Raw genomic sequence first — 23,824 nt, 5'->3', positions numbered from 1 at the left:
CTCTGACAAAAAAACTAATCCGTAGAACTCAGACTAACCAACCAGGGAAAAGAACAGAATGTAAATACTACTTTAAACTCTCACAATCTAAACACAGTATTTCTTAAAAAAAAACCCAGCAGTTAGGGGAGGGGTGAAGGGAAGGCATTTTACTAGCGCTGAATTTTCTCTAGTTTCTTAGTTGATTAATAACATCTAAGATAAAAAACATATAGCTTGAAAAAACCCCTACAATTCCAACCTCTCTGATGTTCTCCTTTTAGAACTGAATTCTTGAGGTATGGAAGAAACTTTTAACTGAAGTTCAGGAATTACTTCATTTTCATTTTGATTACAGTTCTTCAGCTAAATTCAAGTAAAATTATAAAGCTTATTTCCACTTTAACACAAATATTTCTAACTATACATCAACTTTTTAATCTATCTTTGCATAGAAATTATCTTTGTATTCTAAAGATATGAGCTTTCTTTTTTTCCCCTTTTTCCCACAATATCTCAGTCTTTTTCACTGTGCCAATGATGCTCACCTAATGTTAAAAATGGCTATTTCTGGATGGTGGCATCTTGGGTAATATTTTTACTTTTTCCCTTTTACTTCTCTTGAATTATAGTACAGCTATTTCTAAAAAAGAGTTTGGAAGGTAAGTAAAGCATTTCAAGGTCATGACTTTGCAGAAAAGAAAAGCTAAAAACAACAGCAAAACCACATTTTAAAAACTGGGAAGAAGCATGAAAATATCTTCTGCAGCCACGTGATGTGGTTTAATTTCACTTAAGCTATTTATAGACCGAAACATCAAAAAAACCGAGCTGGCATTTTATTTTAAAAAACCCGCATGCTGTGATAGTGGGTAGTATCTCAGCATTACTGATTCCGGCATAATTTATTTTATTTATTATGCTTTTTTGCAAGGATTTATAGCTAAATAGCAGAAGACAACTAAATAATAACAGAAAACAGCATGAAAGACAGTTCCCTGTCAGGCTAATAAATGAAACAGATTGTTTAAGTTTCACATATCTATATTTAAGGAGCTTCTAGAAAAAAATTCTTTTAAAATAAAAATAGATGCTTTTCTTCCTAGACTGCCAAATCTAGGAAAACCTCTAATCAGCAGAAAGTAAATAACAAGGGACGACTGAGTACATTCTAAGGTGATTATTAAACACCAAGTAATGTAAAGAGACGGAAAAGCCCAGTGACTCCAGCTGCCTGGATGGGCCCCAGCAGGTGGGCTCCTTAGCCGCTGTTTGGGACACAAGCTGTCACAAGGACTGCTTCGGCCTCAACAGGATACATACGGGGAGAGCTGACAAAACGGTCTTGCCATTAAAATCTCAAACCTGCAAAGAATTAACTCAGGATACGAGTGTTTCAAATGAGCATCACACAAATCTGTAATTTTTCCGAAGGTTCAAAGCAGTACAAATGGACAGGGAAGGAGTCACCGCCTTGCCCTGCACCCTCTTCTAAGCGCACCGCTGGTACCAGTCTCTTACCTGCCCCTCCAGTCTCACACCAAACGCCCCCTTCGGCCGCACCCTCGCCCACCAGGAGCCCCAGGCAGAGCCTCCAGATGCCGCTGTGCCCTAACCCTACTCCATTCGTCCTCCCTGAGGGACACACAGGGCATCTCAGTCTTTTGCTGCTAATAAAAATCGTTCTTACAATGAACATTCTTGTAAGCTCAGTCTTTACACATATAAGCTCAGTTCTGGGTAAAAGGCGTGCATTTTAGGTTCTGGTCTACACTGCCAGCTTGCCCTCCACAAGTCTAACACTCCCACCAGCAACACGATGTCGACCTTTTCCTTCTTTGCTTACGTGACAGCTGAAAAATGGCATGTCTCTCTTTTATTTAATCTCTATGATTACTAAGAAATTCAAACAGGTATACATGAAACAACATTTTCCACAGCCCAGAAACGTCGATTTTATCCTAAGACTTATAATTTCAAAGTGTTCTTGTGTGCCTGCGAGTGGATATTTTTCCACCATAACAAAAAGTCTTGGATTCTTCATATATTTGCTGCAGCCTGATTTAAATGAAATGTTGGATTTTATTTTCCACGGAGGTTAGGCTCCAAAGTCAGCAGATACAATGCCATTTGAGTGAGCAGCAAGGGTAAACCTTTGAAAAACATTGTAAGGTCATTTTTACCTTTGTGAATTATTCATACTGCAGTTCATTTTTCTACTGGGCTGTAAGTTTTTTTTCCTATTTGACTGTAAAAGCTGTTTGTCTGTTAGTTTCTTCTGCTTTCTCAACGGTTTTGTTTTTTCCATTAGTTGAATATAATGTCTGTTGGCTTAAAATAGATGATTCTTGTTCCGTTATTTTCGGGCTTCCCTGGTGGCGCACTGGTTAAGAATCCACCTGCCAATGCAGGGGACACGGGTTCAAGCCCTGGTCCAGGAAGATCACACATGCCGCGGAGCAACTAATCCCGTGCGCCACAATTACTGAGCCTGCAAGCCACAACTACTGAGCCCACATGCCACAACTACTGAAGCCCGCGAGCCTAGAGCCCGTGCTCCGCAACAAGAGGAGCAACCGCAATGAGAAGCCTGTGCACCACAATGAAGAGTATCCCCCGCTCGCTGCAGCTAGAGAAAGCCTGCGTGCAGCAATGAAGACCCAACGCAGCCAAGACTAAATAAATAAAATAAATTAAAAAAAAAAGTTACTTTCCTGAGAACTCTCACATCTGGCACTTACACCTGGAAGTAGTTTTGCTGTTGGATAAAAGGTGAGGCTCTAATGGGATCTGTTTTCCGAATCGCTTTTCCCCGACACCATGCTTTTCATAAGCCAGTCCTTCCTTGTTTGAACCTGTCTCTGGGGGTCTCATTCATCCTTTCCCTCTGAAGAGTCTCCTGGGTTTTGGGCTGGGGAGGCCCCCGGAGGCACTAACACACCAGGCCAGGACGCTCCTCTTTAGAATGCTGAATCTTTCTGCTTTTACCAGCAGAGTTTTTCACTTAAACTTTTTCTGGTTAAACGTACTGTAATTACATATTTAATTAAAATTTATGGAAACAGATGAAATCTGAGTGAGAAAAGAGAATTACTGATTCTGTGAAAATGAAACTGAATCCTTTGAAAAGATCAGATAAAACACCAATTGCTTTAAAAACAAAAACAAAAAACTGTTGTGGAACCCAAGGAGGGAGAAAGAACTGTGAAAGCCTTGAAGTAAGACACTGCAAGCCTGGGGTTCTGCTCTTGGGCGCCTGGCGTGCACCTCACCTCACAGAACTCAGGCTGGCTGTGGTGAGGACGTCCGTCAGAGGCAAGGCCGTGGCCCACGTCAGAAGCGGGTCAACAGCAGCACATGTCAGGCACGTACGTACGTAGCATTTTTAGACCTGTTTTAATCACACATTTTCTGTAAACCACCAATTACTTAGGCCTCCCAAGGACTTCTATTGTAACATCTCATTTTATTATCTGATGGGCCATGTCACCTTTATTTGCCTCTTTTTCAAATTTTTCACATTCTTGCTTGCTATTTTTTAAGATAACCATAGACTCTAGTCACAAATAAAAACATCTTTGAGAATCCAAGTACAGGTGTCTGTGTTCATTTCTTCTAGGTATTTTTCTGATCGAGATCCAAATTCTAAGGCCGCCTCTCCCGTCCTATGACTCCCGGATGCTAGATGGGCTGTTGTCATGGCAACCCAAGGAGCCGATCCTGGAGGCAGGGCTCTCAGGGAACATTTTCTCCACTAGGCACTGCCCCTCCCCTCTTCACAAAGCGGCCCGTGCTCAGGTCTCCACTTCTACACCACCCATTCACTTCCCACCCGGGTGGAGTCTGGCTTTTGTCCTCCCCATTTTAACGAAACTGCTCTCACTTCCCGGCACGATGCGTTTAAATCTGTGTGAAATCTGAAGGACACCTGACAGCCCCTCCCCAGCTTCTGGGCAGAGCTGACTACTGCCGAGCACGGTCTCAACAGAGAAGCTCTGCGACCTCCCTCTGTCCCACTGCCCAGGTACCCTCCTGCACCCACAGCAGAGGCTGGACGCGGGCACCTATGAGTAGCATCTGGCTTGCCTTACGTTTTGTATTTTTACAAAATACGCCTTGTATTTTTACAAAATATGAATTCACTACTGACATTTGTAAGTTGAGATGTTTCACCTAAACACGCTAGGTTCCTTGCTTCTCTGGAAAACCCAGAACCTGGTCCCGGTCCTCTGGCATGGCTGAAACCCACGTCTCAGCAGCACACCCTCTGTCGGCACCGACTCCCTCCTTCATCGCCACTGGCCTGGGCACACGTGAGGCTGGCCCTCAACGCGGCACGCGTGCCCAGCACCAGGCGTGACCCCCATACCGCCTCTCCTGCTCGTGGCTGCCACCCTTGCATGTGTGAAGGAGAAGATGACTGTCAGAACCATTATCTTATCGAGGGGAAGAGCTGGTTACTAATTGGTGCCCCCGCCGCTGGAGCGCCTCCGGCCGGGGTCAGGGGCCAGGGAGGGAACCGGGACATCCCGCCCATGCACTGGCCTGCAGGGTTTGCACAGAGCAAGGGTGGGATTTCCCCCGGGGGAGCGGCTGCCAAGGGTCACCCTGGCCTCTGGGGCCCCTAATGAGTGGCAGGAGGGACTGAAGCCATGGGGCTCCAGGCTCCCTGGGTCCTGCCCACCCCTCTCATCCTCCAGCCGGCCGTGACTCGGCCCAGGCCATGGTCAACAATCGGAGCGTGGGACCTCGCAGTGAAACCCCGAGTCACAGAGTGGCCTCTCTTGGCTACTCCCCTGCCCAGTCCTACAGGGTGTGTAGAAACACAGAGCCATCACCGACCTCATAGTTAACTGCACACACACTAGTGATAAGCAGCGCGAATAACCTGATAATGGCCACTCAACCCTGAATTTTTATTCCTTTCCGATGCAAGAAGTTTAATAGCTCTAGAAATCTAGAGGAGGCGCAGGGACACTGCATTCAACTTGTGCAAATTCAAAGACAGGTCTGAAAAGAGAAAGCAAGGAAAAAGGAAGGCAGAGACATCCCACTCAGTGAGCTTATACCCTGGACTGAGGTAAAGATGCGGGCAGAAGCTCCCGGTCATGCCCAACTCGCGATTCACGGGCTTCACCCGGGCGGACGCGCTGTCTGTACTGAGAGCCCCACCGGGAGGCATGAGGAGTGATTTACAAAGCGCTGCAGGGATTACCGCCCACTCTGACGCCCATCACACCTCCAGCCCGGAACCAACCGGCGGGTAAGATGAGACCGCACCAGATCTGCTCTTTGATTCGAATATTTAAAGAAACTAGATTTAACTTGATTTATGCATTAAAGAAATTATCTGAGTTCTCTAAGAGATTTTTTTAAAGACACATGCATTAAGTTCACTCAAGTAACTGGTTTTTGAAGTCTAAAAATGTTAATTTAGCACATCAAAATTACACATGGCATGCCAGTGCCAGACGGGAATTGCAAAAGGAGACAGTTATCATTTCTAACAAAAGCTTCTTCCTGAAGTAACAAGCAGCTTACATTTTAAAAGGGAATTAACCTCAGGCTGACCCTCCAATCTCTGAGAGTGACAAGCTTTATAAATTCCTTGTATCAGATGTCCCTGTGAAGTAGGCTGAACAGATGAATTCCCGTGGCTTTGCTAAAGGTTCTTCTCATTCAGTATTTAACCTCTGAATAAAATAATTTTAAAAAGACCTGATAATGAGACCAAGGTTAAATACTTGCAAATGATTTCTTGAATAGAACTTCAAGATTTACCTTCTATTAATAATCTTTAAGTAATTAAAAAGAGAAAAGAGTGGCAATCAGCAAGAACAAGTAGGAACTGTAGCCAATCCCGAGGCGCACAGAAGACCCCTGTGTCTTTCAGGAAAGCAACCACGGCAAACAGTAGTACAATACACGTCCGCCAATGTCCACTTTCCCCGTTCTTCTTAACAGAACTCTGATTTCGTTCAGGGCAGTGATGTATCCAACTGAAAGCCCATTTCCCAGCCTGTGCTGCCGGATGGGAAGACCATGTGAAACTGCTTTCTGCTCTTGCCCTTCCTCTTCGTCCTTTCTGGAATGCAGGGCTGATGCTGGTGATAGGGCAGCCATGTTGCCAACGTGAAGTGACAGGCGAAAGGATGAGGCCACACGCTCAGGATGCTTAACATGAGCGCTCCTCATGGCGCCTCTACCGGACCTGCGCACCTGCCCCTGCACCTGACCCCTGCCCGGAGGCGCACAGCGAGCTACTCACAGTCAGTGGTGTACTCCACCTGGGAGGGCTGCACGGCCGTGCCATCTGCTGTGGGTGCAGTGGGGGCAGGACTGTCAGCCTGGGCTTTACGGACCAGTGCCGCAAGGGGGTGATCTGGGTCCACCACCTTCAAAGGCTGCAGAGAGAGAGGGTGCAAGGTCACACACCACATCCTGCATTCTGAGTCACGCAGAACCCTTCTGTGGCAAGAAGGCTTTAGGATGGTGTCTACGCTTCAGAAAAACCTCAGCACACGCATGCACGCAGCACACACGCGTGCACCACGCCCACATACGTGGGCGGGCGCACAAAGGGAGGCCCTAACCGTGGCCGACGAGAGCTCTAGCTGGTTGTGAGTTCCAGAGGAACTGAATAAACAAATCACCTCAATCTTCCTAAAGACATGAAGGAAAAGAAGGAGGGATGACCAAGACTAGATTGCTGCTGAGAAAAGTGTGAGCCTCCAAATTCACTCAAAACCTCAAACTCTGTCCATCCTTAAAGCAATTTCTGATTTTTAATCACCAACAGCTTTTAAAGTCCAATCAACCAGCCACACTGTGTGACTGCTGAAATGATACGCTTAGGTCTGATGGACCTGTTTTTTCACATCACAAATGGCACAATGAGTGGTGTGGATTAACTCCTCATAATAAGAATGAAAAGAAAATTTTTCTTTAATTTATGTTTCTTGCTAACACATTATGTTATCCGTGACGGTAACAGATTATTTCAAGCGGCACATACCCTGGACACCTATGAAATCTAATCCTGTTTTAATAAAACCTGCATGAAAAAGTAATTTTCCAAGTCTTAACCAACATTTTACTTATTCTAAATATCCCAAATAGTAAAACTATAATAAAATGAAAATAAATTGCTTGTGATTTTATAAAATGGGATATATAAGAAATAAAGGGAGCAAAACCTTTGCCACCAAGCCAAACAAAAAGGCGAGATATACGTCAATGCTAATAAGATAAAAAGCAGCTATTATACAAAGAAATGCCTGCTTAACAATTTTCCAGAGTTAAATGAGCAGTTTTGTTATGGCATAAAGCTACAGCTCAGTAACGAGACGAGAACCTTCATGAGCTCCTCCAGGCGGCTGCACTTCTTGGAAGCGAAGAGGGACGGGTGCAGGTAACTCCCGCCCTCTTCGTCATCATCATCTTCATTGTCAGAGCTCACCCCCGACTCTGAAAGCAAAACACACGTCAAGATGTCAAGGTACAAATAAATTACGCAAGACCTCAGACGCACACAAAGGCAGAACTATATGCAGCCATTTCTTGGTTATCTGTCCAAAAACCACCTTTGGAAAATATTCCCTATCTCGCTGCCACCCAAGTCATTCAGCAGAATGACGTTTGCTTGTGATTTTATCAAGTGGGATTATAAGAAATAAAGGCAGCGAGAAAGGAGCGCGACCTCGGCCCCGCTGCCACCTTCCCTCTGGCATTTACTAGTCCGGAGCCACTGAGTATTTAAATTTTTTGGAAAAAAGGCAAAAATCTTACTGATTTATGAAGGTAAAATAACAGCAACAGATTTTTTACAAAACTACAGCAAACAAACATGGAGAAGATGAGGTCTGTAGTAAGATGTATGCAACTGATTTTGAAAATCGTGTTTCAGCTGAAAGAAAAATTCAATGGCAGACATATGTACTGTTGTCTCGGAATGTTATTCAAAATACTTAATTGGTCTTTGTAGTAAGAACTCCAAATTTAGACACTTATAAAAACAACAGCTTAAGGTAGAGTAAAAAAAAAAGAGTAAGATTAGCCACTTCATCCTGTGGACTTGTGTAATTCAGCCTCAGGCCCTAACGCGGGGTGCGCGCTAGAACCATCCAAGGAGCGCGAGGCTCGCTGTTCTGTCTGTGACACGTTCAACAGCCAGAGGGAGGGGAAACGTTTCCAACCTAGATGGTTATGCTCTGATGGCATCAACATTTAACTCTATGTCACCCATCTACGAAAACAGTAATTAAGAATCTAATATATGTTCAGACTTATTGCACAGCAGGTTTAATCCTCTAATTTCATCCTCTAATCCTTAGTGGCAGGATTTCACAAACGTCCAGGAAGTCCTACAGCGCAGATCTCAACCCCTCCCCAAGCCCAACACAGGACAGAAACAGTTTCACATACTCTTTTTCTCTTCACTTTTGTTTTCTGCCAGGACCGTATACCGTCCTTCTTTCATAGCTTTCTGGATGAATTTGTAGTAGGGGTTGAGGTAGTGATCAAAGCGTAGAAAGTCGAATTGAGAGTTTCGGGCCTGTTTGGCCTTCAGCATTATTTCAAACTGTGCACCCTGTTTGCACACGAAGTTGGCTGTGCGCTCAATAATGGCATGCATTTTGGCTGTTGGTGGCTACAAGAGAACACAGGCATTCACGTTATCAGTCTGTCCTCTTTTCCACTGAGCGTGTGACTTAAAACATAGGAATAACCCTGGTTTTACTAGTGACTAGAGACATTTCAATGGGAAGAGCCCAGTTTGAACAGACTGTGGCACTGGCCCCATTACACGACACTCAGTCAGTTTCTGAATTTTGCAGTATTTTGTGGGGAGAAAACTCACCTGCCGAGGCAGGCCATTCTAGCTTTGTACTGAACCCACAGGAGGCAAGCTTTTCCGCACCAATCAATGTGTTTCCGTATATTGGGGGCCCTTAACCAGGGTTCCGTGATAGGGTTCAGGGGCTTGTGAATCAACCCTCTGGGGAGTTGTATGCAAATTTTGCACATACACATGCAATTTTCTAGGGAGAGGGGTGCATGTTTCAATAAGTTTCTCAAGGATCTAAGAATCATTTCTCTTCCCTTTTTCTTAGCAGGGACTAGTGTTTAGAGCTTGGAAAACACTCCTTTTGTACACCCAAGGAAAGCCGCAGGCTCACGCCCAGCCTTTCCTTCTGCACCTGAGCTCTCCTCATCCCGTTCCTCCTTCCTACTCCCTGTAAGACTGCCCCGTGGCGCCCGTTCATCAACGCTCCCACTTAAAAGTACAGAGCTCCAGGGACTTCCTTGGTGGCGCAGTGGTTAAGAATCCACCTGCCAATGCAGGGGACACAGGTTTGATCCCCGGTCCGGGGAAGATCCCACATGCCGCGGAGCAACTGAGCCCGTGCGCCACAACTACTGAGCCTGTGCTCTAGAGCCCGCAAGCCACAACTACTGAGCACGTGTGCCACAACTACTGAAGCCCACAGGCCTAGAGCCCGTGCTCCGCAACAAGAGAAGCCACTGCAATGAGAAGCGTGCATATCGCAATGAAGAGTAGCACCAGCTCGCCACAACTAGGGAAAGCCCGCGTGCAGGAACAAAGACCCAACGCAGCCAAAAAAAAAGTACAGAGCTCCAAACTGAGGCCCAGCTACCTGTGGTCTGGCCAGAACAGAGACGGTTTCACCCACGTTTACTGGGCGAGTCACCTGGTTGCCTTGGAGCGCGTTCACTACCTGGAGCCAGACCCCACCTCTCTCCTGCACGGGCTGCGAAGTTACCTCCGCCCCATCATGAGCTGAGCAATTCCTACCCACACATGGAGCCCCTCGGACCAGAAGCTGGAAGCCACACATCTGAAATACTTTTAATATTAATGAAGAGATTAACACTAGAAAATTACATGCAAATAAAGTGGGAAATTATTCTAACAATAGGCGGTTGAGAATACAAGATGCTTACTGTAATTTCAGGGCTGAATCCTTCACAAAATACAAACGCCTTAATTCTCAAATGTAATTCCTGAACTAATGATGTCCTTCACACTTAAACTGGATAAATGTCTATGATTAAAGTTATTTACTGATCCCAAAATACACTAGAGTCCACGTTAAAGGCCCACTGTTGCACCGAAGTGCAGATCCTGATGCACATTTTCAGTAGCTTTGGCTCAACAGGAAGATTAATTTTTGCATTAGTGTATTCTGTATATATCACAATTATTAATGATCACTTCAGAATGATGATCCTTAAAGGAAAATACAACCCCTCCCGCCCCCCAAGTAGAGATGTTCTCTATTGACCAAACTGTTGGTCTAAAATTTCTTAAAAGCAGGCCCTCTTATGATATCATATTATGGCTACAGCAGTTACAAAGCAATGTATGGGTAATTTTACAAAGCGACAACGATTACAGAAAAACAAAGCACCTTATGAGTATCCTTCAAGATCTGCTACTGAAGCAAGTGGATATAAGATAAACACTTGGTTTGGAGAAAGTCATTCTCTGCTCTCCTTATCATGTAGGTTTTAGAAAATCTTCTTCTATTTAAGAATATGATTAGTCCTACCATAAGATGGGATTTTAAGGATGTAGCCAACATATAAATATTTATGTGTTACAAAGACTGACTGGTCCAGGGGAAAATGCTTTTCTAATTTATGGAAGCCTTTAAAGAAAGCAACTGAGCCCAAGAAGGGGGACTAACACCTCCCAGCATCTCCAAAATTAACGTGGCTCTAGAAACTCCAGAGTAGGCATCGGGAAATGGGACAACAGTATGTGAGGTCAGAAAACCTGCACCGATTTTCCAAAGAACTTTGGAAAATGTTGGAGCTCCGATCCCTGGAGCAGGGTGGGGCTGGGGGCCAGGCTGGGCGGCAGGTGGGGTGAATAAGCGAGGAGCCCCAGGCGCAGCTGGGCTGGCCCTCTCTCCTCCTCTGTGATCAGAGCCCCAAATAATATCAGACTGAGGCACGAACTCAACTGTCAAAACAAAACTATGGAAGTAACAGCAGGAAGTATAGGAAAATATTTAAAAATTGTCAGGGGTGGAAAGGTCTTCTAAGACAAGATTCAAAATCCTGAAGCCAGAAACGAATATGGTGACATATATGGTGACATATACGACTTCACAAATACCTTTAAATTCTGCACGGAAAGAGGAACAAACAGGGAAAAGACAAAATGCCAGGAGAACAAAAGTGCACGAAACTTACTGGACCAGGGCTTAGCACTCATCATACGTGAAAAGTCCTCACAAACCCCCAAGAAAAGGCAGGACTCCACAGGAACACAGGGGTAAATCATGCTTCTTTTTTCTCCCCACCCCCATCCCATGGCAACACAGCACCTGAACTTATGGTGAGACTAACGCTCTAATCAGAACAACGTTCAGTAAGGCGTAACCGCAGTGGCTCCGAGCTCTGAGTGGCTCTGGGCTGGAAGTGCAGGCCTGACCCTTACAGGATGACCTGGGGGGGCTGCTCTCGACGGCTCTGCCCCGTGTCCCCGTCAGAGGTACTGGTGTTGTGAGGACGGAAGATCTGAGCAAACACAGTGCCTGGCACACAGCACATGCTCAATGAATACTCATTATCTGGTGTTGTTATTAACCTACTGGTGTCACCGCACAGGACCAGGACGAGAATTGTACATTGTATCCTTCCCCCCTTTTCCTTCTGTCCATAAAATATGTTAAACAAGCACATTTCCCTTGTAAATACACTCAAACGGGTGTGCCGAGCAGCAGCACTTCTGGTCCCCTTGGCTGATCCGAGGGGAACGTGAGGTGGTACAGAACAGGCGGGGGGCTCACGAGACCTCGCGCGCCTCTGGACAGTGTTTGTGGAAACCTCGTTTGGGCTCAGAAATCGGATCTGCGGCGTCTCGGGTGGGTGAGAGACTGAGCTGAGACATGCCCTCCACCTTCCCCACAGTGCAAGACAACACAACACAGCCAGAAAGGGACCTGGGCACGTGTAGAACTCAGGAGGTGACAAAGACAGCCTTCAAGTCCCTGGGAAAGGGACAGGTAACTGAAAACACAATGTCGGGACAAGTGATGCTGGGCTACATATTCCGGGAGAAAACAGGTCCTTACTTCCCAAGAAACATTCAAGTGGACAAACAGAGTCACTACGAAAAGCTAAAATAAAGCTGTGAGGTCACCCGAGGAGCTGGAGTCGAGGGGCCCAGTGGGACCAGGCGGCCAGCCTCGAGCAGGCGCCAGCACGCGGCTTCCAGGGCGCTGCGACCTCTCACTGCTCCTGACCCTTCGCACGAAACCCCAGAGACCCTGCAGCCATGAGGTTCTAATCCAAAAGCCTAGCTGAAAACCTGAGAACCCCTCAAGCACCCGCTCTCTTTACCACCCCCGCCTCCGCCGCTGCCAGAGCAGCCCCTGCCCACCGAGGCAGCAAGTGTCACCTAAACACGAGCTGGCAGTTTCATGCTTGGTCACCAAGATGGAACGTATGACACAGACATCTGTCTCCTAGACAGTCTCCCCACGAACGTGGACACGACAGTGTGTGATGTATACAGCGAATCACTGCCCCGATTCACAGCAATTCTGAAGAATGACGTCCTGATGCCACCACACAGGAAAAGCGAGCTGTCCACAGGCGACCTGGTAAGCACTTACACATGGTTTCTACACAATCGCAGAGATTTCCTACTCAGGGGACCGTTTTACAAGAACATCGGGAGAGCAGACCACTATAGGCCAGGCTTGCTGTGCTCTCCACGGGGAGCAGGCGCTTTCGGTCCCGGCAGGCCACTGAACAGCCTAGTGATGCTGACGCCGGGAACATACAGCCACTAAATACTTCCGGAGGAATTAAGGCAACAAAATCTACTACACCTCTATGTTTATGTTTGCGTAAAAGCTTAAAAATGATCTTTCGTACCAAAACTTAATAAAAATCTATACAGTCAACCTTAAATAAAAGCTTTTAGCATTACATGTGGGTAAGAGAGCAACTGTTTTTAATGCGTCTCTCACGTAGAATAGCATATTCCAGAAAAAATAGAAATACAATACATAAAAATATATCAATACAAGTCTCAGGATATCAAATCCTCAGATAACATTTTCAGTTTTAACTGTAGCAAACTGATCAACGGTAGAAACGGGAATCAAACATAAAGAGTAATTCTACTCGGCAAAATCCAAAGAAATTTTTACCCACATTTGCAAGAAAAGAGAAAGAGAAGGAGAGGATTTATAAATGAGTAAGTGGAGGAAGGAATGGGTGGAGGCAGGAATTAAATTCTGTTATCTCCCATCGTCACATAAAACCGAAGGGCAAGAACCAGCAGATTCATGCTGCGCTAAATACGGGAAGTATCACGTGCTAGTGTGGGGATCCAAGAGGCTCCTTCTATGAGGAGGTTTCAGCATCCACTGTTTATTCCATGATGTTGCAGCAGGACACAATGAAGCTGGAATACCCACGTCCATGGTGCTTGCAATCCAGTGAGGAAGATGCCAAAGAAAAGCCTTTACTCTGAGCACGAATATCCCTCTTCCAAGTATGCACACGCAACACAAATATTTTAGACATCCCTAATGAACATGTAAGAATCCCACAAAGCACAGCGGCTCATGACGGCGCAACAGCTCAGACCATGGGTCAGAGGTCCTGCCTGGCACGCGCGACCCAACTTCTTCACTTTTCTTCATCTGTGAAAGGGGAACAGGAAGCTACCTTACAGGGTTACTAGCATTAAATAATACTTAGAAAACCCTCAATGGGGCCTGTTACAATGTAACCTTGACTGGACGTAGCTGAAATAGCAAAGTGAGATCAATGGGAACTAGAGACCCAGCTGCAGAGCACTTAGGCCAAGAGGATGCCACCCAGGTGTCCCTCCCGAGGGCAGGGGCCGCCTGGAGATGCCACAGGGCCCTAGTCATAACGGAGAGGAGAACCGGGTGGAAGGGTGCCAAGAGAATGCTACGGTAAAGGTCCCTACCTTGAGTGCCCACAAAACCACGCTAGCAAAAGACAGGACACGGCAACTGCACTGAAGGCCACGCTGCCTCGGGCAGGAGGGTTTTGCATCTAAACACGGCTAGCAGTCCCCTCGCCAGTAATTCTGACTGGGTTTCCCGCTGGTAAAGTCTGGGGATTCAACCATACGGTCTCTGAGAGCGGGCCAGCTCCTCAGGCCCGAGGCTCTGGTCTGGTGATTCTGCTGTAATTTCTCCCTTTTTCTTCAGGGGGGGAGAGGTGGTGTGTGATTTTTTCTCCATTAACTCACAAATGATTTTAAAGCATTACGCACCCAAACTAGAAAGCAGCTGTGATTACGGTGGGGTGCTCACACTAGTACCTCCCGATAAGTAGTAACAAAGGTTAACAGTACTGTGAATGAGAAAGACACCTACCAGCTCCACATCAGACGGCACGTTCAGTCCTAAAGGGGCAATGAAAGGCTCCTCGTTTTCCTCCAAATTTTCAGCCTCGTGTTTTTCTGTATAAAAAGAAGACGTAGAACTTCAGAACCGTGACCTGCAGAGGAGGCACGTCCACCAGCTGTAAGCCACTACGGGGCCGGGGGCGCGGGCATGACGGGCCCTTCCCGGTTCTGTCGCACACCACCCCTCCCGGGAACACTTCCGGGCTCTGCTCGTTCCACCACGTGTGGGCAGAATCACTTTACCAAACCCCCGAGGGGCTGGGGGTACAGACGCAGCGGCAGCGTGGACTCCCCGGCCGTGGGGAGGGTGCAGCGAGACAGGCACGTGAGCGTTTCCACACAAGGCTCCGCGCTTGGCTCTCCTCCTTCCCAGCCCCTCTGATCTGCGAGGACCGCCCTTCAAACTGTCGCTGTGGGTCCCCCAGAGCGTCAGGCACAGGACACGGTGCTCAATTCCAAGACAACTGCTTTCACCACTGAACCGTAAAAACCCTGCACGTAACTGCCAAGACTTCTCCCCACAAGCAAACCACCTCTCTTTTCACAAATAATCAGATGTATTTCCAATTCTTCTTCTTCTTCTTTTTTTTAAAGGACGTATTTATTATTTATTTATTTATTTATTTTGGGGGGCTGCATCGGGTCATAGTTGCGGCACGCAGGATCTTTGTTGAGGCATGCGGGATCTTTCTTTGAGGCGAGCGGGCTTCTCTCTAGTTGCAGCGTGCAGGTTTTGTCTTCTCTAGTTGTGGCGTGCAGGCTCCAGGGCGTGTGGGCTCTGTAGCTGTGGCGCACGGGGTCCAGAGTGTGTGGGCTCTGTAGTTTGCAGCATGTGGGCTCTCTCGTTGTGGCACACAGGCTTAGTAGTTGTGGCACGGGGGCTTAGTTGCTCTGCGGCATGTGGGATCTTAGTTCCCCGACCAGGGATTGAACCCGCGCCCTGCACTGTAAGGCAATTCTTTACCACTGGACTACCAGGGAAGTTCCTCCATTTCTTCTTTAATGGTTCATTTAATAAACATTTGTCTACTGTATATTAGACAAGGCACTACACATTACAGCCTTCTGAATTCTAAGGTACCTATATACAATTCAATCACTCAGATGATCAATTTAAAAGAATACAGTGAAATGTACAAAAAATAGTAGAAACCTTGTAAAAGCTAACAGTTTTAAGGATTTCAACATCTACTTAAGTTTTTCTTTCAAAAAAGATGACATGAAATAAACATTAAATCTTCATCAAAACAAACGTTTCCATCATACATAATAGAGTCTCTTGACGAGATGAACAATTTCAAAAGTCTCCTATCAAACCTAATTCTCTGTGAAGCCAAGAGGGAATTTTAAACAGGCGTCACAGTACACAAAGACCTGGGGACTGTAGTCTGATGAGATACAGATTGATTATAAGTTCCTATTAAGTGAGTATTTAATACTGTCCCACAAGCTCACGTAGCCTTACTCTCACCCAAGGACTAAAGACTTATTGTGGCCTGAAAGCTCCCTATAATCAACAATACGCCCGTTCAGCTCCAGTAACCAAATGACACACCGAACTGGTAGATATTAGAAAACACTGGTTTGCGACATGCCAAGTAACAGCTTAAAATCCCCAATTTCCTTTGGGAATGAAGCCAAAGGTGTCTGTATAAAAGTACAACTTTTACCGTATCTTCTTAAAATGACAAAGTGATGGAAACTAAGGTAATAGCCTTTCCTTAGTGCTAAGTTGTTCTCAAAAATAAAGCCACTGGGGGCTTCCCTGGTGGCGCAGTGGTTGAGAATCTGCCTGCTAATGCAGGGGACACGGGTTCGAGCCCTGGTCTGGGAAGATCCCACATGCCGCGGAGCAACTAGGCCCGTGAGCCACAACTACTGAGCCTGTGCGTCTGGAGCCTGTGCTCCGCAACAAGAGAGGCCGCGACAGTGAGAGGCCCGCGCACCGCGATGAAGAGTGGCCCCCGCTTGCCGCAACTAGAGAAAGCCCTCGCACAGAAATGAAGACCCAACACAGCCAAAAATAAATAAATAAATAAATAAATAAATAAAAATGTTAAAAAAAAAATAAAGCCACTGGAATCAAAAGAGCTGTTTGGAACAGGTGGGCTACACAGCGTTGCTCTATTCTTATACATACCTCTCTTTACGGAAAAATGGCTTTAGCAGCACAAAATAAAAACCAACCACTGCAATACTAACTCAGATTCAGATAAATTTAAATAACTTTTCCTTGTTTAAAAAAATGGATATGTAATAATGACGAAAAACTGAAAATCTAAAGGATGGAACTGGCATGAAAACAATAAGCTGCAAAAAGGGAAGAGAGAAGTTAAATTACAGAGAAATAAAGGTGCCATCAAATGCTTCTGTTTCACATCACAAGGTTTTAAAGTGCTAAAGACGCCCGGACAACGCAGTCATCCCTCAGTATCCGCAGGGGAAACCAAAATCTGTGGATGCTTAAGTCCCACAGTCGGCCCTCTCTGTACCTGCGGTTCCACATCTGTGGAGTCAACCAACAGTGCAGTACCGTTTTATTGAAAAAAAAAAAATCTGAGAATGAGTAGACCTGCACAGTTCACACCTGTGCTGTTCAAGGGTCAACTGCATAGTAATTCTGGAAATCAAGGAATATTTAGACATGTTGGTGACTCAGGAAAACAAACAAAAATTTAAATTTTCAAATTTTAAGATAACGCAGCAGTAAAATAAAATTTGGTTGTTAGTGGTATTGGGTACCAAATACCCAATATTTTGAATTCCATTTAAAAAGTGTGTGTGTGTGTATAGGTACACATACACATATGTATGTGTTTGTGTGCATGTGTACATGTTATTTATAGATGTGGCATTTTATTTATATTAGTGTAAATTAAACATGAAGAGTCAAGCTGTAAGGTTTACATGTGCCCATTAATGGAATGGGCCCGTTCCATTAAAAAGTTAATCAGCATACAAAGCAAAGTTCTGCGGATGTGATTACAGAAAGAAACAACATTTTAAATACAGAGAACTTTACGTTAAAGAGAAAACACACTAAAACTTGGAAGAGAAACCAAGTCACATGGAAGTGCTTAAAATTCAATAATCATAACAAAGCTCAACATCAGTTAGCCCAATAATTACACCAAGACAAGTGCCCATCATCTAGAACAGGGGCTGGCAACCTCTTTCTGTAAAATGCCAGACAGTAAATATCTCGGGCTCTTCGGGCCACGTGGTCTCTGTCTCATCTACTCAACTCTGCCATTGAAGTGCAAAAGCCGCACAGACAAAACGTGAACAAATGAGCACAGCTGTTCCAATAAAACCTCACAGAAACGTGCCAGCTGGGCCTCGGTCATAGTTTGCTGATCCCTAATCTGAAATGTTAAGGAATGATTATTATACATGTTTCCAAAGATAGTCGATGGACCTTGCAAAAGACATCTGGGCTCTATAAATCTCAATTCTTCACTTGTGAAATGGTGACAGTATGCATTCCTTCCTTCTGATCAAACACTACATATTTAAAGCAGACATAACGTATATGGTTCAGACACAACAATAAAACAGGTACTATTCAGAATCCCAAAGTGGATGAATTATTTTGGATAAAGGAATGAGTGTATACTTCTTAAACATGCAAGAACATGTCTACTGCACCCTAACTTCTGAGGTATGGTCAGATCCAAAAGTCAACGGAAAAAGGTGTTTAATACCTTAACCACGCTTTAACTCAATATGGTTAAAATTATGCCTGGAAAAGCTCGTTAGAAGCTCACAGGACAGAGCTGTGTCCATCAAGCAATGAGCAGAGGGAAAGGAAGGGCGACAAGGCGAGTGTCTGTACTGCGCTCCCAGGATCACGCCCCCGGCAAGGGGTCGGGAGAGCCCCAGTGCAGCTGCACCGCGCAGGGCAGACAGCAGCTTAAAATTAAACTGCTATAGTTACTTCATACTTGTCAGGAGGTTTGTTACTTAAGGAGAAAACAATTGAGTCCCGCATCACAGGTTCAGTTAGCTCTAAAGTTAAATCCCTCTATGATGAGATTCCTGTTCACTGTTCTGAACATTTGGATAGGTTTCTGAAGTTCTCCTTCTCTTTAAACAGAATACCACGAATAGAGAGATCCATCCTTAATGTATCCACCCTTAATAATGATCATTACTGATAACTCATGACTGATCAGAATGCAGGGCTGTAAGAAAGGTGCTCTCAGGTCTTACCAAAGTGACTACGGACATTTGTTCCTGAACTGCACGGGTCTGGATTTTTTAGTAGCACTATTTTTTTTTTTTTAAGACACCAATTGTACTTGAACACTTGTTACTTTTTTTAAAAAATTAATTAACTAATTTATTTTTGGCTGTGTTGCGTCTTCGTTTCTGTGCGAGGGCTTTCTCTAGTTGTGGCATGTGGGGGTCACTCTTCATCGCGGTGCACGGGCCTCTCACTATCGCGGCCTCTCTTGTTGCGGAGCACAGGCTCGACGCGCAGGCTCAGTAGTTGTGACTCACGGGCCTAGTTGCTCCGCGGCATGTGGGATCTTCCCAGACCAGGGCTCGAACCCGTGTCCCCTGCATTAGCAGGCAGATTCTCAACCACTGCGCCACCAGGGAAGCCCCCTATTTTTTTTTTTTTAATAAATATTCCGAGTTAATCCAGAAAGGCATAAATTTAAGATCATTAATTCTATGTAAACATTATTTTAAAACACCATGGTAAGTCTATGTCCTAGGGCCTACTGAGCCTAACCAGGACATACTGTGCTGTTTTCTGTTTGGTAATAACTGACTCCACAGGTGTCCTTCCGCTGGACATCTGCCATTATTTCAGTCGTGGAAGGGATATGAAGAAGCAGGTTAGCAGGAGGGTGGTTAATGCCTGTCCTTTCAATGCCCCAAGAACAAGTCACTGTGGATTTCAACACATATATTGTCTATCAAGAAACAAAGAATCCAGGGTGAGTAACTTCCTATTCCCTGAATCCAAAAGAAATAAAGGAAAGGCACCCAGATCCTAGACAGATAACTAAAGTCTGAATTCACTCTCCATCTCCATTAACAATTCATTTTCTGGTCTTTAGCTTTGTTTTACCCTAATACCAATAATGTTTCCTTTCTGTCCCAGTGATGCTGTAATTACTTAGTGCCCGTATCGTGTTTGGGAGACTCTACCGCTACACGTAGTACCTGCCCAACGTCATCACCCTGGGCAGCCCCCCACCTCTCTGTTTAGAAGGCTCCTCTTCCTCTGTTGGCTCGGACGGGTCATAGTAATCACTGCCGTAAGTGAATCCCACTGCATTATAGCTCCCATCCTCCGCTAGCGCTTCACTCAACCGCTTGTATTCTTCCTCTTGAATAAAAATAAGAATGATGTTAACAAAAATAGAAATTTACTGAGAAAAATTTTATATATTTCTAAAGTTGTAGCTATCAGTAAAGCATACAGCACACTTTTTCCAACCTCTTTTTGAGGCAAAAACGTTTCTAAAAATTCACACTTCATATCTATCAATATGTACTTTTGCCAGTACATGTTTACCACAGACAGCAGAATACATGTCTTTTGTGGAAAATTTCTTCCTGCTGAGAAATTTGGGGATTAAGAACTGTATTAAAGATTGTTAAGGCAAAGACAAGAACATCAATTTTAATTTATACGATACTGTTAAAGAAGAACAGTTAAAGAGTTTGGTTTTTGTTTTTTCAAATCCCAGTCTGCCCTCAAAAGCTGGGAAAATTCTTTGTGGCTCTACATATAAACTATCCTGAGGTCCTCTCAGAACGCAAAGACTCCTGTTTTTCCAATCCACTGGGTACTGTCAAGATAATATCAGAAAGAGTGAGTATAAAAAAATGAATGGGAGTAAATTTTTAAATACTTAAAAAATTTTAAAGAGTTTGTTGCTTAAATAAGTTTTTCTTGAGCAGTACCTTGCCTTGCCTCTTCCTCAAGCAAGTCCGTATGCAAGGCTAAATACCTCTCTTCATCACACAGGGCCTCTATTCGTGCCTCCTCTTCAGAGAGCTGGTAATCTCTGTTCCACGTGGAATACTCAGCATCGCACTCAGAAAGGTCATGCAGGTGACCGCGCCCATCATATCTGTAATATGAACATGCTGGTCAACGGAAGGAAATTAACGTCTGGGTTGGTTTGCGTGGGATGTCTTATACATATACTTACCGATTAAGATAAAGAAATAAAAATAGGAAAACAAACATACAAACTCTTCTCAGATTTATATTTAATTTGGCTAGTCATAGCTCACCTGCTTTTAAGCTCAAGTTATCTTAACAAAGTCTAAACTCCTTTCTACAATATGGTAAAACTTATAATTAAAGGTAAACAATCCTTTAATAGCTTAAAATGGTATCCACTTCAGTGGCAGTTCTTACCGTGTATGGTTTGGTTAACCATTCAATGCCATGTGCAAAAAAAAAAATAAAAAATAAAAAAAAATTTTTTTCTGAGAAGTCAAGTATCATCGCTTACATTCACACACACCGAGTACATAAATACCTATCCGCAAGGACCAAACGGTCGCAATTTCCTCGCTGCCTTCCGCTAGTCCCGAACGCTCAGCAGAGATCTTCACCAAAGAAACTTGCGTCCATTGGAGGTAAAATCTTGGCTAGGCTCGCCCCCTAGCCACTTGGCTGAGGAAATAAGTGCTGGGTTATGTGATAGAGAGACACACATACATAGGAACAGCGACATATACGTGCAGTTTAAGGAGGTTCACTAGAAACAGAGCAAAACTATTAGAAGATGCAGTATAATTATCTTCTTCCAGACTTTATGCCCCCAAGATATAACATACACGAAGACACATCCATGTGTACTTGCATGGACCAATAGATACTTTAGCCAAATTAAGAATAAGAAGAGCACTTTCTGCCGTGCTTTTAACACAGAAGACTCCATGAAGATGCTGTCAATGTGCACCTGTCGGATAACGAGTGAATTAGTAAATCTCACTTAAAACACTCAGATTTAGGGTTGCAAAAACAAACGGAGAGAGACCAACAAAAGTCTGCTTAATTTTTTAATGCTGACTTTTGTAATGAGGACCAGAAAATACTACAGGTAAAAAAAAAGACATTTACAAGAAAAAAAAGGCCGAAAATTTCAGGGTAGCCAAGTTATTGCATTTTATTAAATTTCAAAATTATGTTTACTATGCTGTAAACCTCCTTAACTTACAAATGTAGATCATTATTTTAAAATATTACACATGTACATGTGCAGTGTTTGCTCCCCACTGGTTTTGGAAGACCTAACTCACATCATATACAGAATGATATGGAAAACTGTATAAAAAGCTCAGATTTCCTCGCTTACCAAACTTTAATAATAAACACCGCAAGTAACACTTTGGAAAAGGAAGCTGCCTGACAGCTCAGGCAGCATGATTCAATAGGAACCATGGTTTAAAGGCACAGCATGCTTGAGCAGAGCATGGGGGCCCTCAGGTCCAGGCCTGAGCTGGCCAATCTCCGTCCATGAGTCCTTCTTGTCTAGATCTAACTCCAAATGGAAACGTCGGGGATGGAAAAAGGCGTCTGGTCATTAATGTGTCCATTCTGGCCAGCTCAGGGGCTATCCCTACAGTCATGGTCCAGGGCTCTGCAGAATCCAGTTTTAATTGTCTCAAACGATGGGCTTCCTTCACTCCGAGACTATTCCACAGTCTAACGGTTGGTCACGGTTACTTTTCAGTCCGGGCCCCAGAAGCAGAGTTGCCAAATTGGCAAAAACCAAACCGACTAACAAAAATCCCAAGGAGGAGAAGGAAAGAGGGACTGAAAACATGGGAGGGGAAGAGAGCAAACAACCTACATCACGTAAGGCCATCCTTTGCAAATCAAACATCTTTAGAAATCCAATCCCGGGACCCCTCTGCCCAAAGTGACTAAACACCCTCCAGGGTGATTACCTAAAGCACCTTTGATTTGAAAAGAACACATCTGTATCCCAGCTCCACCCTTCAGTTTTAAGAGACAGTGAAACCAGCCCTAAGAACGCTACCTCTAAGAGCAAAACCAGTGTCTGCACGAAGTCAACTGGCCTCCAACTGATTGGCAACTTCACCCTCGGCCTGAATCTGTCAAACTCATGGGATTAACACAGGATGGGGGAGGAGTCGGGGGGAGTCAAATGTCAAGCCGGCAAAATACGCGCGCTCCACAGAGAGCGCTGGGAGTACGACAGGTTCAAAGCCGACTCATGGGACCCAAGAGGTATCTAATTGCGGCATCAAGCTTGAGGCGTTTCGGGCTGCCCTCCCACCCACACCGAGCTATGGGAGCGCGGAGGGCCCCAGAGCGCCGGTCAGGAGAGGCCCAGGGCCCGGGCAACTTCCACTGCCCGGAGTGGCAACTGCGACCCAGCGACAAGAGTGAGAGGTCGCGAGGGGCTGCGGGGGCAGAGACGATCCCCCCGGCGACACGCAGCTCCAGCCAGGGCCTTAGGGCCGGTTTCACCGTCCCCCTCCCCCCCGAAAACCAGGGGGATGTGGGGACAGGGGAGTGGGTGCCCTCCCGGATCCCTGATGGCTCCAGAAAACCCCTTTCCAGTCCTGGCCATCAAGTCAACATCAGACGAAATCAAGCGGGCGAGGGAAGGGGAGGAGCGGCGGGTGGGGGGAGGAACCGACCTGTCGATGAGGATCTTGTGGTCCCCCATCCAGGGGATGAGGTGCTGTCCCTGCTCCTGGGCCAAGGCCCGCTCGTCGTCTCGGAACAGCTTGCAGGCATAGCCGAAGACCAGCAGCTCCACTCGGTTCCCCCCGCCGCCGGCACCGCCCGGCCCGGCCTCCTCCTTCGCGCCGCTTTTCCTCTCGGTTTTGGCGCGGCCTCCGGTCGCGCCGTACATGACAGCGTCCCCGGCGTCCAGGCTGGTTCTCTTCTGCGCCGCGACGATGTCCCCGATGTCTCCGCCTGGCCTACCCCCTCAGTCAGACGCGCCGCATCCCGGCCCCAACCTCTACACCGCCGCCATAGCGGGCAACAAAATGGAGGAAGCGCAACTTCCGGCGAGGGGCGGCCCTACTTCCGGCGAGCAGGCTCTGCAGATTCGCTACCCCCGGGGCAGTTTGAGCCGCTAGAAAAGATTTGGCTTTAGCCTTTCGCATTCGGAGGCGCCGCCACGTTAGGGGCTGCAGTTATCAGAGGAGAGCGTGTTTTTCGTGTTGATTTTTCTCCGGCGGCCGTCCAGCGCAGTGGCGAAAGCGCAGCTTTGGATCGCGCGCTGCCCGCACCCTGGCCCTTCCCGGCTCTGGGCGGAAGGAGGGCGGGTGCTTCGTGGGCCGAGTGCGCGGCTCGGTGGGGGCGGATGTTCTTTTCCTGGGCGAGGTTTCCTGTTGGCTGTCGCCTGGGCCGGGGGGCCGTGGGGTCGGGTGCTGTGGGGCCGGGGGGCCGTG

General features: G+C 45.9%; 1 protein-coding gene across 4 annotated transcripts in view; it reads right to left on the bottom strand.

Moving 5' to 3' along the window:
• SFSWAP (splicing factor SWAP) overlaps nucleotides 1-23,431 on the bottom strand; it is an 88,281-nt gene extending 64,850 nt beyond the window's left edge. For 2 of the 4 annotated variants that reach the window (XM_057526368.1, XM_057526369.1), the window contains exons 1-7: nucleotides 23,060-23,430; nucleotides 20,336-20,505; nucleotides 19,623-19,754; nucleotides 14,379-14,464; nucleotides 8,404-8,629; nucleotides 7,334-7,446; nucleotides 6,248-6,383 (exon numbers count right to left, since the gene is read on the bottom strand). In XM_057526368.1, the coding sequence (XP_057382351.1) occupies nucleotides 6,248-6,383; nucleotides 7,334-7,446; nucleotides 8,404-8,629; nucleotides 14,379-14,464; nucleotides 19,623-19,754; nucleotides 20,336-20,505; nucleotides 23,060-23,277 (1,081 nt within the window). In that variant the 5' untranslated portion in view covers nucleotides 23,278-23,430. Of the gene's footprint in view, nucleotides 1-6,247; nucleotides 6,384-7,333; nucleotides 7,447-8,403; nucleotides 8,630-14,378; nucleotides 14,465-19,622; nucleotides 19,755-20,335; nucleotides 20,510-23,059 lie in introns of those variants that run through there. The other 2 variants (XM_057526371.1, XM_057526370.1) reach the window with 2 other exon arrangements.
• Nucleotides 23,432-23,824: the final 393 nt, after the last annotated feature.

The sequence above is a fragment of the Balaenoptera acutorostrata genome, chromosome 13, assembly GCF_949987535.1.
Source record: "Balaenoptera acutorostrata chromosome 13, mBalAcu1.1, whole genome shotgun sequence".
NCBI classification, from domain to species: domain Eukaryota; kingdom Metazoa; phylum Chordata; class Mammalia; order Artiodactyla; family Balaenopteridae; genus Balaenoptera; species Balaenoptera acutorostrata.
Note: the sequence above shows the minus strand (reverse complement) of the source record. Positions and strands in the feature narration are given on the sequence as shown.